Source organism: Carlito syrichta, unplaced genomic scaffold (assembly GCF_000164805.1).
Source record: "Carlito syrichta isolate Samal-C Ts95f unplaced genomic scaffold, Tarsius_syrichta-2.0.1 Scaffold315518, whole genome shotgun sequence".
Classification (NCBI taxonomy): Eukaryota; Metazoa; Chordata; class Mammalia; order Primates; family Tarsiidae; genus Carlito; species Carlito syrichta.
Window position 1 is genome coordinate 23,042 of NW_007259614.1, and position 16,838 is coordinate 39,879.

General features: G+C 56.4%; 1 protein-coding gene across 1 annotated transcript in view; it reads right to left on the reverse strand.

Annotated features, from left to right (window-relative positions):
- Positions 1–1,398: 1,398 nt before the first annotated feature.
- The window catches only part of EEFSEC (eukaryotic elongation factor, selenocysteine-tRNA specific), a 281,659-nt gene continuing 266,219 nt past the window's right edge, over positions 1,399–16,838 (reverse strand). The window contains exon 7 of the mRNA XM_008072921.1: positions 1,399–1,891. Within this exon, the coding sequence (XP_008071112.1) occupies positions 1,701–1,891 (191 nt within the window). The 3' untranslated portion in view covers positions 1,399–1,700. The remainder of the gene's footprint in view (positions 1,892–16,838) is intronic.

Consider the following 16,838-nt stretch of genomic DNA (forward strand, 5'->3'; position numbering starts at 1 on the left):
TGGCAGGACAGCAGGGGGAGCCTGGCATGGGCTCAAGGCAGCTGCCAGTTTCCTGGGCAGAGTGGCCTCAGTTAAAAGGCACCGCCTTCCCGATGAAATGGTCTGCAGGGCCAAGTGGGGTCGTGAGGGGCACAGCGCCCACAGCGGAGTGAGGACCCAGCAAGGGGCGCCACCGTGGTGTGGTCATGGGAGGTGTCCACTCAGGCAGCAGCTGTAGGCTTCTCAGGAGCTGGGGCCGGCCTCCTGAGCAGAGGCCTGACTCACAGGTACAGATGAGCTGCCTGGGCGGCAGCAGCACTGGCCACTTCCCAGGTGTTGCTGCACTCTCCTGCTACTCCTCCTGGTCGTTCCCAGCCCAGGGCACTGAACCACGACCTGCAGCAGGGCTCGGCCACAAGAGCAGACCTTTCCTGCCCACCAGCTCTCGGTGTCACCCTTGACCCCTGCCCCCGACCCACCACCTGGGTCTCAGCCAAGGTCAAAGGGGGGGCTGGGCCAGCTGCCATCACTGGCATCCTTGCAGCACCAGGGCTTTGCTCTGTTGTTGTTGTATTTAATTAGGGGCCCACCTGCGCGCGCGCGCGCGCACACACACACACACACACACACACACACACACACACACACACACACACACACTTTGTGTTCCATGCAGCACACTCTTTTCCTCTCTGCCTTTGGCGCTGGGGCTTAACAGCCCCAAGTCATTTGATCGCAACCTGCCCCTGTTAATATTTTTAATGCCATTTCTGCAAATTAAAGCATAATGCACCGATTACCAGGATAAAAGGAAGGCCTCTGAGTCCGTCTGGAGGCCAAATAAAGGAACGTTTGAACATCTGTTCTCTCTATAAATGCTTAAAAGCTTTGATTTCTCCTCAATCAGTTGGTTCCACCATTTCACCCTTTTCTGAGTATCCAACAGCCCAGGCCATGGGGCAGGGTGGCCTGTGGGTGCAGGGGCAGATGGCCTAGCAGCATGCTCTGTACTGGGCACTGTCCCTGTCCTCTGCCCCCTCTCTGGGGAGGGTGTGGCTCCCAACCTCGAGGGCAGGAGCCTAGGGAGGCCTGGTGTCGGGGGAGAGCAAGCCCTCCAGTCTGCTCTGCCCGATGCCTTGCCCGGAGCCCTTCTGCTCCCAACATCCCCGTGGGAACCAGGCTCAGGCCCACAGGTGCCTTCTCTGGACCCAGCTGCCCAGAGAATCCCCATCCTCCATCCAGGCCCAGGACAGCCTCGTTGACCTGTAGACTTCCACAGCCCATGGACTGAGCTTCCCTCCCCTAGCCCCACCTCAGCAGGAGCCCTCAGGATTCCGCTGACGTTCCCTTCAGAACAGACCCGGGGAGGGCTGGGGCCCCAGTGAAACCAAGAGAGACACCAGCAGAGAGGGCTGGGGCTGTGGGACGTTTATTTGCAGCTGCCAAGTGTCCATCCACTTGGTGGCCAACAGTAGGGCAGCCTGGGAGACAGCCCTCTGGCCAAGGCCCTGTCCTAGTTGGGCCTGGGGGCTGCCCCCAGTGGCAGAGTACAGGGCTGAAGCAACAGGCCCCCTTAGCCCCCAGCTTCTCCAGGGATGGGGCCCCCCTGTTCGGGGATGCGGGGAGAGACGGGGGAGACTGAGGCACATCTGGCTGGCACTTGGCACGGTGGCCAGGACTGGGCCTGGGCGAGGAGGCCCGGGGAGAGGTCACGGGGGCACTCAGGGAGACTGGACCATGCGCTTGTGGGTGTCGAAGACGTAGCGCTTGAAAGACAGGCTGAGTGCCACGTGCTGTGCGGGCTCGGGCCGCTCGGCGCCCTCCTCCTGCTTGGCTGCCTCCCCGCGGCCGGCCCGGCCCCGCTTCTTGAGGGCGGGTGTCAGGACCTTCTTGGACTCAGGGCTAAGGCCACCTGCAAGGCACAGAAGAGAGCCTGTCACTTCGCTGCATCCCAAGGGCCCACAGGCTCTCGGTCTGCTCACCAATCCTTGGAGACCGGCCCCCTCCCACCTCCCTTCCGGAGGCCCGGGCCATCCTCTCATCGCCGTCGTCTCTCCACCTCTCCTTTTCCTGGCCGCCCTCTCCCCACCCCCACGCCGAGAGGGGTGTTGCTTACCCGCACACGCGTGGAGTCCCATGCCTGAAACGGGGGGTTTAGGCTCCCACGCTAGGTGTTCTCTAACTGCCCCTGGAGATCTGCCCTCCACCTGCCTGCAGGCCCCTGAGACCGACTCTTGGGCTTCCGGTCGGTCTCGGCAACGGGAGCCCAGCTGATCAGAGGCAGGAGAGAGCAGCTCCTTTGGTCAGCGCTCCTGGTCGACTCGCTGGGGGAGGTGTCCCCAGTGCTTTCCTGCACTTCCACAGGCTCCTTTCACCAGCCCACGCCTGCCGAAGACCCTCTGTTCAGCTCTCTCCAGCCGAGCGTCTGAGGGAAGTCTGTTTCCTGCCGACACCCGGTTTCACACCCACCCCGACTCCTCCCTCCTCACCATCCACTGCCTGTGCCATTCCTGCTGCCTTGCTGAGCACAGGCCTTTCCCGGGCTCCCCATCACACATGCGAGCCTCTCACATGCTGTTCCCTCTGCCAAGAACACCCCTCCCTCCTCCATCCTTAAACACCTGCCGCAATATCCCTTTCTCTGGTGCTTCTCTTTTTTATGTTTTAGTTGACAAATGTCAAACTGTATATACATATTTATAGTGTAAAGCACGATGTAAATATGTGTGTACACACACACATACACACACACATTATGGAATGATTAAATCAAGCTAATTCTCATATTCTTCACGTCATATGCTTATTTTTGTGATGCGAACACCTAAAATCTATTCTCTTAGCAGCTTTCAAGAATATTATACATTATTATTAATTAGAGCCACCATGCCATACAGTGGCTCGCCTGAGCTTACTCCTCCTGTCTAAACTCTGTGCCTTTGACCAACATCTTCCATTCCCCACTCCAGGTAACCACCATTCTACTCTCTGCTTCTATGAGTTCAGTTTTTTTTTTTTTGAGTTGGAGTCTCACTCCGTCACCCAAGCTGGAGTGCAGTGGCACACTCACGGCCACCCCAGCGTCAACCTGCCGGGCTCCGGCCATTCTTCCGCCTCAGCCTTCCAAGTAGCCGGAACTATAGGCGCACGAGCTCAATTTTTTAAAGATTCCACATATAAGTGAGATCATCAGTATTTGTCTTTCTGTGCTATGGGGCTTGACTTCATGAGGAATCTGCTGGTGACAGCATGGTCAGCCTCTGTGTGGGACACTGGCCAGGGCAAGACCAGTAACGGGCTCCAAGCAATTCCACCCCTGGCAGAGCACCCTGGGAAGAAACGCTCACTGGGTGGGCCCCATGGCCTTGCCAGAGGGTCCCGGTGGGAGCAAGCTTACGGGGCTGGGGCACAGGTGAGCCAAGGGGACACCAGGAGAATGACACAGGACAGGACGAGCCAGTGGGCAGCAGCTCCTAGGACTGTGACTGCGGGCAGCTGGGCATGCAGCAACATATCCCAGTGATGGGCAGGCACGGTGGAGGCCAGCCTACACTCTGCTTGTCAAGCGAGGGGTCCTGGTGGGCCTCTGCACTGCCAAGAGAGGGAACCCATCCCTCATGTGCACAAAAGGCTGCACGGGCCACTGGGCCTATAAGTCCAGAGTAGTGGGAAGTTGGGTATAGGCACGGGCAGAGCCCCCCAACCCGGACACATCATGATGTCTGCTGGTACCTGCGACTTTCCTCCCTTTCCCCAGTCTGGCCTGGGGGCTAGCTTTCTCCACAAGAAGACAAGCCAGCCATGATGCTCAGGATCAAGCTTCAGTGCAGGGACACCCTGGCCTTTTGTCTCAGCCAGATAAGGTGCACTGGAAGCAGGGCTGTGCAGAGTATTTCTGGCTTTTGCTGGCCACCCTTCATCTTACAGATGAGAAAATGAAGCCCCTAAGAAGGGCAGTGACTTGCTGGAAGTACCACCATGAGTTGGGAAAAGCCAGGATCTGAACTCCAGGCCCTTACCCAATGGCAGTGTGTGATTCTGCCCTGCCCATCACTCTGGGTGGGGGGATCCACCTTTTTTTTTTTTTTTTTTTTGAGTTGGAGTCTCACTTTGTTACCCAGACTGGAGTGCAGTGGCCGGGAGCGGCCACCGCAGCCTCAACCTGCTGGGCTCTGGCGATCCTTCCGCCTCAGCCTTCCAAGTAGCTGGAACTACAGGCGCGCGCTTCCATGCCCGGCTGATTTTTGATTTATTGTAGAGATGAGGTCTCGCCAAGTTCCCCAGGTGGGTCTCGAATCCACTCACCTCGGCCTCCCAAAGTGCTGGGATTACAGGCTGAGCCACCGAGCCTGGTGGGATCCACCTTTACCTGGACTTCTGACAATGGTTCTGAAGGGGAAAACAGGCTGGGAGAGCGTCTTGCACCAGCCCTGCAGCTCTGGATGTTGAAAAAGGTGACATGGACGTTGGATGAAGGACCATCTGTAGCGTCAGCCAGGGACAGCCTGCCCCATTGCACAAAGGACTTGGTCTCCCCCAGGCAGACGGAAGTGAGATTGCTGGTCATCTAAAACCTAGATCCCCTGGGAAGACTGGAGACATGTAGCTGACATTAACGGGGCACCAGGAGCCAGGCTGGCCCCTGTATACCTGCCAGAGGAATATGTGACACTGTAGGCATGGGGCCCTGTATCAGGGAAGGACCCCCACTGTGGGCAGCGTGCCCTACACAGAGGCCAAGTGGTGCTGATCTGCCTCCCTTTTGGGATGGGAACAGGGTGTGGTGTGGGAGGGCCTTGGCCAGCCCCCTTGAGCAAGTGCCAGGCCTGCAAGTATCTGAATCCCTGAATCAGAGCCTGGCCTTTTTTCTGCAAACAGAGAAGGTGGCTGGCACCAGACTCTGACAAATGGCATCGGCAGCCCGTCGCCCTTTGGTGCCAGGAGGTCTGATGGCTCAGGAGGCGGGGGGCTCCCCGGCGTCTGCGCCGGACTGGGGAGACAGGCGTGGCCCAATCGGCGGTCCATCTCGCCTGTGCAGGCTCTTGTTACACACAATGCATACCTTGCGCTGCCTGGAGCAGGCAGAGCCGGAAAGTCTATCTGGCCCTGGCCAAGACGTGGCCACTTAACTGCTCTTCTGAGATGGTCAGGCTTGTTGACCTCTGCTCCTCGATGAGGCCGTCGGGAAGCAAGGCCCAGAAAACCTGACCAACAGGAGACCAGTCTACTGGGCTGCTGGGATTTGTGGCGAATGTCACCAGGAGTGCTTTGTTTCCTCAGTGGCCTTTTTTCTTTTTCCGCTTAGCCAAGTGGCAAACGAAGGGAAGTGAAGAGCATGCCAAGGGAAGCTGCCACCACGCCAGCCAGGCTCAGTGATACACGCCCTGGGTCACACCCAGAGCTTCTCTCTGCCCCTGGCTCATTCACTTGAAGACATTCAGGGAACACGCCAGGATCGGGAGATAAATGGCGGCGAGCACGCAGGCCAGGGCCTGGCTCCCATGAAGGTTACTCGTGTAAACAGGGGCAGACAGTAAACACATCAGCAAGATCATCCAGATAGCATAAGGGTGACCAAGGAAACAGCATCACCGTCACTGGGCGGGAAGGGGCTGTTTCAGCGGGTGCCAAGGGCAGGCTTCTCAGAGGAAGAATGCTGAACCTAAGGCCAGATAATAGGGCCTGGTCATGGAGATCCCTGGCACAGATCTGCAGGCAGAGGGAATTTAAGTGCCAAGTTCCAAGGTGGGTAGGCAGGAGCATGAGGCTGAGGGGCAGATGAAGGTGTGTGCCATGTGTGGTGGGGTGCAAGGGCCCAGGCGCCAGGTAGACCATGGCTTATCATGTCCATATGGCACCCCGTGTGCCAGGTTCTGCAGGAGCTGTGCCTCGACTCGGGACCAGAGTGGGTGGGGAGGTGGCGACCAGGCAGCGAGCTGAGTGCTGACTGCCCACCTGCCGGCATTCAATTCCCACAGGTCTGGGGGCCAGGGGCATGCAGGAGAGCACCACTCTACTGTTCCATTCTGCTGGGACTTTCGTCTGAAGCACCCTGGGACCCCTGCTGGTCAGGGAGCTGCAGCCCTGCCCCACCTGTGTCCCTTTGCTGAAGGCCGCTGAGGCCACTGGCCGCCCTCTGCCTGGCCCGGCCCCATACACCAGCTCCCTGGCTGTACTCCCGCAGCCTGGCCCACTCCCACCTTGGGGCCTCTGTCGGTGTCTATTTTCCTGCCAGGAAGAGTCAGTCCTGGAGTTCCAGTGGTTCCCCGTTTACTTCCTGTGAGGCACTGTCCAAATGTCACTTCTTGGTGACGCCCTTGTGACCACCTCATTTAGAACAGCGATCCCCCACGTTCCCCAGGGCCCTCTGACGCCACTATTCTTTCCTACAGCTCTTATCGCTTTCTCATGTACTCTATAATCTCCTTGTTTGATATCTGTTTGCCTCTGTTAAATGACAAGTTCCACCCCGGCAGGGATTTTGTCTGTATTTTGTCTGTTTATTCATTGCTGTGAGCACCTAGACCTAGAAGCACAACCCAGTCCTGTAAGCACAACACCTAGAACAATCTCTAGCTCACAGTGGGGGCTCAGAGAATGCTCTCTGCGTGAGTCAGTGTTGGCTTGCATGCCCCAGGGGGCCAAGGGGGCAATGAGCAGCTGTGGGTAAGAGCCTGGGAGGGACACAGGGTCACAAGTCACAGTGTGAATGAAGAAATGCACTGCAGGAATTTGGTCCAAACAAGCGGCCTGAGATACTGTCAAGGATTTCTGCACAAAGATGTCACCACAGCCTAGAGGTACTTCATCCTCACAGCACAGTGTTGAAGACACTGAAGCACAGAGGCGTGAGTAGCTGGCCCAAGGTCACATGGCTATCAGAGGCAGGGCTGGAATTACTAGGCCATCTGACTCCAAAGAATGTGTGCTTAACCACAAGTGCACTGCTGGGTCTGTGAGTTTCAAAGGGGCTCTGAGACCAAAGGTGGCCGGTTAAGACAAATCCCGTGTCTATTTGCTGCAGCAAAATGTTCTTTGGGACTAAAGATGATACCTGAGAAGAGTTCAAGTTGCACAGAGACAGACTTGTGTTATAATGTTGATTCAAAAAAATGTAATCAAATTTTTCAGAAGAGTCCTATTGCAGCCCTGGGATACAGAAAGAAAAGACTGGAAGGCTGTCCATGAGACTGCCAGGTTGGGAGTGGGTTACCAGTTCTGTTTCTTTGTCCATCTACTTGTCTGTACTTCCCAAGGCTTCCCCCGTGACCCTGGGCCAAAGAAGGTATCTACATAGGCCCCCCAACTGTGACCTCCAGCACCCAGTTCCAAGTCTGGAGAAGGCACAGTGCCTACTCAGTGCAGTCTGGCTGGAACCTGCTGAATGCATGGCACTCAGGATGTGAGCGGGGAGGGCGGGCCAGGAAGCTCGCTAGCATCTCTAGACCAATGGTGCCTCTCCGCTGTGCTCTGACTCTGCCCCAGGAAGGACAGGGCCAAATGGTACAGCAGGGCAGGTGATACTAACGCTCCTCCCTAGCTGCCAGAAATTTGAGGTTCCCAATGCTGCTGCTACTTGCAACAGCAGCAGTGCCTGAGAGGTGTGGGCTCGGGAATCCGTTCTCCTCCAGCTGTCTGTCCTCACTGCCTCCTTCCTACCCCTTCTGCCCGACTGTTGGAGGGATTGCTCGAGGGCTGTGTTGGATACCGGGACCTGGCTCCACCAACAGGAGAGTCTGTTCTCTTACCGGCCTCCTTCTCAGTCTCACCCCTGCCTGCTCTCTGCCCCATCACACACCGTGCTTCAGTCACGAGAAGCAAGCGGGGCCTCCAAGCATCTGGTTCCCTCTGTCACACTCTGACTTCACCACCGCCTCCTCTTCAGGTGTCCTCTCCCAGCACCATTTTGGTATCTTTTGCTTTATGTGTCTGCCTCCTCCAGTAGCCAGTGAGGGGGCACCACCTCTCCGGTGTTGGGCACACCAAGGCTCAGGGAGGTCTGTTGCATGAAAACAAAGGAAACGAGTATGGACGTACCTCACAAGAACTCACATCCAGGTGTGCGGGACAGGGGAGGGAAGGAAATGCCCAACGGAGCCCCAGCCTCAGGGACAGAAAACACCTGTCTGTACTTGAGTAGCTCAAGGGAGAAGTCCAGGTCTGGACACAAGGCTGGCCCGGCCCCCTCCCCTGTGTGTGGAACCTGGCAGGGCAGGTACGTGGGTATGTGAGCTACGTGTGTGTACCATTATTCAATAGGGCCTTCTTTGCCCCCAGTCTCAGGATTCTCAGAGCCCATGGCCCTGTTCACCCCCTGACGAGCCTAGACTCCAGGATGTAGTGGATACAAGTGGCCATGACCCTGGGTATGACATTGCTCCATGGCTTCCCTTGGGGACACTCTCCCAGGACCAGGCTGGCCCTTTCTCACCGAGCACCAGCTCCACACAAAGGCACAATGCAGGCTGCCCGGGTCCCGGCTTGGGCCATTCAGGGAAGAATGCAGGAGGCACAACTGTTTCCCAAGCCCTGGGCGCGGTGCCGCCCTGACATGGTCATCAAAGGCCGGCAAATTGCCTCCAATTGCTGGTGTCACTTTCATGTTGGGGGCCAGACTGGAAGAGGGGCCTCCACACTGGTGGGTGGCTTGTATACCCCAGTGGGAACAAAACCCTTACAAGCAGCTTGGGGTCACTGGCCCCCACAGTGGCCTCTTGGGGCTCAGGCTACTCTAGCCACTCCAGCAAGCCCCCTGCTGTAACGGGCAGCTTTGCAGCGGCTGGAAGGGAAGTGGAGAGAGGGTAGGGGGCTCTCTTTGGAGACAGTATCCTGGTGGCGACTGACGGACGGGCACTCAGAAGCTCATGCCTGGCCCCCAGGGAGGGCATAGCATGTGGGGTGGCCAAGGTAGATGGCCTTGAATCCAACCAGGCTCAGGTGTAGACTGGATGTTGGGGCACAGAAGCAGGAGGGGCCTAACGGAGGCCACGCCCTTAGCCAGGGACTGTGGGGCAGCCGGGGCTGAGCAGGGCAGTGTGCTGTGACTGGTGGCTCCGGTGTCACATTCCACCCCAGTCCCAGTGTGTAGGCCACAGGTGGTCAGAGGTGTGTGGGCAGCACAGTGCGCCCACGAGAGCTCTGAGTCTGGCTGACACACACAGCAGCCTGTTGCTGAGAGTCAGCTGGAGGCCGGCCTGGTTAGGCCGGACCTGGCCCCCAGGCCAGGCCTGAGGACGGGGGCGGGAGTGCGGGAGGGTGGTGGCACTGGCAAGGGCAGATGTGGCCCTAACACAGGGCCTGGCAGTTGTGTCGGAAATGTATGGAGGCTTCTGTCAACACCTCATCTTGCAGGTGACCAGCTGGGTGTGAGGAGGTGCACCAACTTGCGCATGACTCCACCTCTGCCTGCTGGTGTGGCAGGGCAGCCTGGGCCCTAGAAGACAGGCAGAGACAAGGAGGCTTAGCTATGATGCACACCTGGCTGGGGACAGAGAGGCCCAGAAGGGCAGGCCTAGCAGGGCTAGGAACAGCCAGGTAGGCAGGCGGCAGTCAATGTGAGTATATTTCCTCAGAGAGCGGCACCGGTTGTGTCCAGTCTCGGGGGCTGGAGTTGGGAAGGGACAGCCCAGACCTGGCTGTCTCCCTTCCTGCTGAGCCCCCAGGAACTCCTCTGTGAGGAGCAACTCCTCCTCCAGCCACCTCCTGTCAGGCAAGGTTCTTCTGTATTTTCCTTGGGAGCTGAAGCCTTAATGTTGCTGGCTGGGGGTGGCGGCTCCCTGGTTTTTCCTCCTTCCCTTCCCTGCTATGGATCCCGTATGTAAACAAAGATGCAATTTGCTTTAAAAAGATAAGGTGATTAAGTTTTTATCAGACCTGTACTCCGCTGTCCCTGCAACAAAAGGAATTATGGAGGCGGCGCGAGCAGGCCCTTCCGCTGGAGCTGCGCTCTTTCTGAGGCTCTCGAGCGCACTCGACGGGCTTGTGCGCCCCTTTGATTGGGCGGAAACGAAGGCAACGGGCGCCCCGCACCCCCATTTTGATGTCTTAATGTTGCCTAATTCCTCCTTTAATTTATATTAAGCTTCTTAGCAGCAATGATGAATTCTTCAAAAACAAAAAAGGACTCTTTGCAGAAATCTTTCCCATACTATGTAAATTGAAATTATAATGCAGTCAAAGCTTTAGAGACTGGGATGTGTGGGGAGGAAAAACCAGTGCATTATGTGGAAGGGCTTTTTATTTTTTGTTTCTTTCTTTTTTTTTTAGGCAAAAAACAAAATCATTCTGAAATAGGCAGGAAACGACTTAGTCTAAGGCTCAATTATAGTGGGAAGGGTGGGCTCTGTGGAGGAAAGTTTGCAGATCTAAGTTCTCAGACCTCCAAAAGGCAGCTGGGCAGGGCTGGCTGGGCTCTGGACTGCTGACTGCCATTGGAGGTCAGCTTCCGACCGTCCCTCGCTGATGCTGAGTCTCACCTCCTGTCTGGAATGGGATCCCCCACTTGGTGAAGCAGCTGTGAGGACTCCTGGGGCACATGCTCAGGGCAGTCGAGACCTCTCTAGCTCCCACCTGCCCTCACCGAGGACCACTGCTCCTGCTGTGCAGCCCAGAAGCTCAGGCCAGGGAGCACCTACTTGTGTTTAGGACTGTGGATTATGAAGCCATCCACTCTGCCACAGGTCCGGGAGTCTGGCTGCGGGGAACACAACAGCATGGATGGCAGTGCCACGGGTGAGGAGCAGCAGGGGCTGCAGTCATCCTCTGTGGGCGGAGGGGCGGTGGCAAGAGGCAAGGGTGTGGGGTCACCTGGGGACCACCTGAGCAGGCTGATGTTTCTTCCTATCTATCATTGCCCAGGCCCAGGGCAGTGGGGCTGGGCCATGTGGGGCCCTAGTCTCCAGAGACTTCCAGGGATGAGGCCCAGGGTGTCTCTGTGCTCTGGGTCCCAGTGGAGGGACTTCTGGACAACCAGGACTCTAGACTTTGGTGCTGCTGGGCCTTGCTGCTGTGCAGACAGACACAGAAATCAGCCCAAATAGCAGGGGGGGGGGGGGTCTGACGGAGGAAGACCATCTTATATAACTCAGGCCTGGTCCAAATGACCCAAAACGGGCATCAGCTGGTTCTTAACAAGCATGCAAAGAACCCACAGCAATCCTAGCTGCCGTCCACTGCACCTCTACTATGCACCAGGCACTCTTCAGTGTGCTTAATGGATAGCAGAGCTCTCCAATCTCACAACCACTCCTGGGGGTGAGCGTCATTCAGACACCAGGAAACACACAGAGACATTCAGCGACTTGTCCAAGGTCACACTGGAATGGATGGCAGGCCCGAGCCCAAGTTCTGCTTCACAGTTCCACAGCCCTGCGCCCACCAGGCCACCTACCCTCAGGAGCCAGTCCCGAGCTCCTGCACTCTCTGATGAGTGCTGTGCCCAAGGAGCTTGCTCTCCTTCACAGACTCGGACCCTACGAGGGCAAGGGCCAGGTCCCATTGATAACATGTCCCCAGGCCCTGTCACAGGGCTTTGGCCCAGCCAAGATCAGAAAAATGCTGTCAGTGCCTCAACTCATGGGGGGAGGTACGGGGAGAGGATATGTCTTTTACTCCATTACTCAGAATTGAAAACTGAGCCCCAGGGATACCAGTGGACTAGCCCAAGATCACACAGACCTCTCAGCACTACTGACTGCTACCTCGAAGCCTGCACTGCTGGTAAGCCAGGCCTAGCCCATGATATGCAAACACACATGTGCACACACAAACACACACTTGCAGAAACATACACACACCTCAGGAGCAAGGGACCCCTTGGAGGGCAGAGGCCATCCCTTTGGCAGGTCTGCTCAGCTCCTTTAACACTGTGGCTGTTTAGTTCACCTTGGGTAACTAGGCCTGGGACCTTGCTGGCAGTGCAGGTGGGGTGACAGGGGTACTGTTGGAGCCAGAGCTCTGGCCCATGGCTGGGGTCTGGACGCTAGGCTTTGTGACACAGAGGGCTTACTTCCCCCTTCTGAGCTTTGGTTTCTTCTTTAGTCAGCATGTGGGACGACGGGAGTAAGACGTGTGTGGCCTGCTGCCTCCAGGAAGCACTCAGGAAAGGGAGGCCACTGCTGTTCCCATGATGGCCATGACAGATTGTCCTCAAACCCAGAGGGTGCCAGGTTATTGTATCTCATCAGCTCAAGGCTGACCAAGCTCCACAGGCCCCACTCCCTTCCACTGACCAGCCTGGGCGCTGATATGCAACGTGCTGGAGAGATACCATCTCATTGAATGGCCATGACCTCCCAGGAGGGAGAGCTGGCAGGAATCCCACTCTGTAAGGAGGAAGCTGGGGCCCAGCAAGGAAGAAGGACAGGCCCAAGGTCGCTTGAATAATGAGCGCCAGAATCAGAACTTGAATCCAGGTCCGACAAGCTATAGAGTCAGTTTTCCCTTCTTTTTCCCGTCTCTTGAGGGAGAGTGAGACTTGGACACACACAACCACTGACAGCAGTGAAAAGAGAAGGGAGGCAGGGAGTCAGAGACAGACAGTGTGACACTGGGGTTCAGAAGAAGGAAGGGGAAGAAAACCAGGGTCAGAAAAAAATGTGATGAGAAAGGTGACGTTTTCCCTGGGCAGGCTGGAGTGTGGACAGTGTGGTCTCACTGAAGCAGTGAGTCCAGCAGGGAGTGAGCTGCAGCTTGGAGGCGCCCCACTGAGCCCCTGGGAGGGCCTGGGGGCTGACCCGCTCCCCACTCCGGCTCCTCCTCCTTCCCACCAGCTGTGTGGTCTGTGCATGCACTGAAACCTCCCACCTGTAACAGGATTAAAATGTGTCTGACCTCCTGATGCTGTGAGGATGCTGGGGAAGAGTGTCCCACAAGCGGGAACAGGGCCTGCCTGGGGACAGATGCTCTAGGGATGCAAAGGTGCAGGGATGCCCAGGATGGGCCCCACGCACCTGCACGGGTCCATGAAGATGAACATATATTCAGAACCCCAGCACACCGTGGTGCTTAGCTAGTGGGGCTTACTTTCCCTCCTCTGTGCCCAAAGCCAGTGGCCGACCAAGGCAAAGAGCCTGCTCTGAAAAGGTTGCCAAGGCTGGGCCGGGAAGCCTTTCTGAGGACATAGCCATGTGCCCTCCAGGGCTGTCCTCTGCTCCCCCAGGGGGCCAAGACTCAGCCCCGGCCCGCCCCTTGCACTGGAAGTAAAGGCTGTGACTAGAGGCAAGGATAGACTCCTTCTCCTCAGATAGCTCCTTGAGACCCCCCACACTGGAGGGTGGGGGAGGGGGAGGGGGAGGGCCACAGTTCCCAGTGAATTTCAATACTCCAAACACTTACTCCCTAAATATGCACACTCTTTAACAGCAGTTAATCTTCAATTAAAATACCTAGAGCAGAAACTAAGATAACTGGTTTAAAAGGTAGAGCTTATGGACAATAAAAGTCTTCTTCATATTACTTTTCTTAAAAAAAATTCCACATATTAAAAATGTGATTTTTATGACTTGGGGGAAAAATAAAACCCATCCAGAATAATGAAGGTGAACAAAGGCCCAGGATCAGTCATTTTCCAGAGCCCATATGTGGCATCCTGATTACCATATCAGCCCTGCTCCCAGGGTAGAGAAGGCCACTGGCAGGTGCAGCGCTGGCCATCCTCTCCTGATAAGGGCAAGGGTGGTACAGCACAGCAGGTTCCTACCTAGGATCCTGACTTGAAAGCTGCAGACTCCAGCAGCCTGTCCCTCTCTGACCTGCAGAGGCTGCAGGCCGGGGCTGGAGCCTGGTGTCCTGCGTCTGTGCTCACAGCCATGTTCATACACACAGGCCTGTACTGGAATGCATGCACCCACACTCCACTAATGCCTGCATGCCTTCCAAGGCTGGCTGCACTCCTGCTGTACACTTATATCCCCTTGCCATGTGTCCACCTCAGCCCTCATGCCTTTTTGCCCAAAGCCCATGTGACCAAGTGGGTCTCCAGTGCCCAGTGCAGGGCCACACACAGAGCAGGTGCCCACAAGTTACCATGTACTGGTCCCTGGCCCCCTTGCCTCCCCTTTAGCAGGTTTTGGAGATGCTGTCCCCCAGTCTCAAAGAATGCATGGGCCAAGAGTCCTCACCCCAGAGTGTATAGCTCTAGCCATGTCATCCTTGAAAACTGAATTAGGAGGCGGCAAAGGGCTACCATGCTGCCTCCAAAGATCGGGCCCCTGTCTTTGTCAAGCAACCTCCCATCTGGATGCACTCTGGACTGGCCCTGCCCACTGTCCTCTGCAGAGCTCCCATGGTGCTGGGTGCCTCCCTCCTATATGTGCTCCTTGTCTGTCTACCCATCCACAAGCTCTGAGTACCTGACCACTCCAGGCACTAAGAACTGCTGTGAGCAGGTCAGAGGGGGCCACTGTGCTGGTGGAGTCCACGTCTAGCGTGTGCCAGACTCTTGACACATGTGTGGAGAAATATGCACATGATGGGAGCGCACTTGATAGGAATGAGTGCCAGGAACAAACCTTTAAAATGTGCTGCAATGGACACAGTAGCTCACACCTGTAATCCTAGCACTCTGGGAGGTGAAGGCAAGAAGACTGCCTGAGACCAGGGGTTCAAGACCAGCCTGGGTAACTTGGCGAGACCTCGTCTCTACAATAAATCAAAAAACCAGCTGGATGTGGTGGCATGAGCCTGTGGTTCCAGCTGCTTGGAAGGCTGAGTCGGAAAGATTGCCTGAGTCCAGCAGGTTGAGGCTGCAGTGGCCGTGAGTGTGCCACTGCACTTCAGCCTGGGCTGTACAGTGAAACTCTGACTCAATCAATCAATCAAAATGTGCTGTGAGAGAAGAACCCATTGGGGGACAGAGAACTCAGTGGGTTTTCAAATAATGTTTGCTCCATTCATTAACTCCTCCCATGCCTGGGTGCCCATGACACCCTGAGCAGGCCTTTCAGGAAACTGCAACAATTGTGGTCATGTCCTCCCTACCCTCCCCAGATGGGGTTCCCCACTCCATCACCAGCCAGAGCCCAGCACCTTGGAAACACCTTTGGGAGTCATCTGTGAAGGTCACCCAACCCAGAAGGTGTGGGGCTCTTTTGCCTCTTGAGAGACAGGGGGGAAGTTTGTTGTTCTAATGACATCTTTACAGCTCAGGGTCGGGGAGGATTTCATTTCTGACCTTTTGGAAGTAACGAGCACAGCAATGGTCACTGCTTTAGAAATGAAGAAACTGTGCCTTGGAAAAGTACAGTGGCTTTCTCAAGGCCGTGCAGTCTGCACTCGTTTAATAAAAATGCTGGTAAGTACCTCCTTAATGCAGGTACCTCACCAAGTGCTGGAGTTACTGTGGTGAGGGAAATGCACACAGACCTAGGGCTGCTGCTCTGGTGGGGTGACAGGAGATGCCAACGATTCCATGTGTCGTATGTCAGATGGTGCTGGGCGCTTCAGAGAGGTGAGTGTCAGGAGGGAGTTTTGCTCTTAGACAGCGGTCAGCAAAGGCCCCGAGGGTAAGATGACTACTGCACAGAGGCTTGGGGGTGGGGATGGGGACACTAAAAAGAAGGAGCTGCAGGTGGTGCATGGAAGGATGCGCTGGGGTGGGTGTGTGGTGTCAGTAGGAGATGGGGCCGAGGTGATTGCAGGTATGTGTGAGGGTGTCTGTGCATGCATGCATCAGCAGGGTGCAGAACATCTTGGCTCCTGGAGCATCTGTAGCGGGGTCTGGCTCCTGTTGGAGGGGCCCCTCTGGCTGCTAGGTGGGGGGTGGGGGCTGTCACAGTCCCTAGGTGCTGACCATGGCATGGTCGCTGCTTCCTGTGTGGTGCAGCTGGGCTTCCAGGCCAGTATGCAGAGCCCACTGCACCAACACACTGCATCTCTGGACAACAGCAAACGAGGCCCTCCCCTTTTCAGACACTGAAGCCCAGATCAACTAACATTTGGGTTAGGTGTTTTCATTTGGCAAAAGTGATTCACATCTGCTTCATCCCTTTTTCTGGGGGTCAAATCTCACCCCCTCTGACTGCCAAAATGCAGTGGTAAAGTAGCAAAAGATCCTACAGATCCCCAGGTGCCTGAGACAGGATGTTGCTGGCACAACAGTGCCTCCCTGCATGCACTCCTCAGCCCCATGCCCCAGCTCAGACCCAGCTTTCCTGGGCAAATGCCACTTCCTCTTGAGGGTACACGTTTGCTGAAGAAAGGATGAGTGGGGGGAAGTGATCACACAGGTCCCACATTCAGGCCCAAAGCGACCAATCCAGATCTTTTTTTTTTTTTGAGTTGGCGTCTCATTCCATTGCCCAGGCTGGAGTGCAGTGGCACTCTCACAGCCACCCCAGCGTCGACCTCCTGGGCTCCGGCGATCCTTCCGCCTCAGCCTTCAAGGTAGCCGGGACTACAGGCGCGCGCTACCACGCCTGGCTAATTTTTTAGTTATTGTGGAGATGAGGTCTCGTCAAGTTGCCCAGGCTGGTCTCGAACCAGTGGGCTCAGGCAATCCACTTGCCGTGGCCTCCCAAAGTGCTGGGATTACAGGCTGAGCCACTGAGGCCGGCCGGCCAACCCATATCTTTTATTGGGAGTCAGCTCAGGCCCCTCCACCAAATGATCCCTCTAAGACCCAGGTCCTCCCCATGGCTAGACTCCTTCCAGCCTCCCATGCCACAGTCTCAGCACATAAGACACAGCAGGCTACCCCAGCCCTGGGCCCCTGCTGTCTTCTTTGCCTGGGAGGCCTTCCTCATGACTCTGCGGTTTAAGTGGCAGCCAAGCCAGTTGCTTCTTCTGGTTCCCCCGGCCCTGGGACAGCTGATGGCTCATCTAAGCCAGCACACAACGAGGCATGGGGAGCAGTCCAGGCT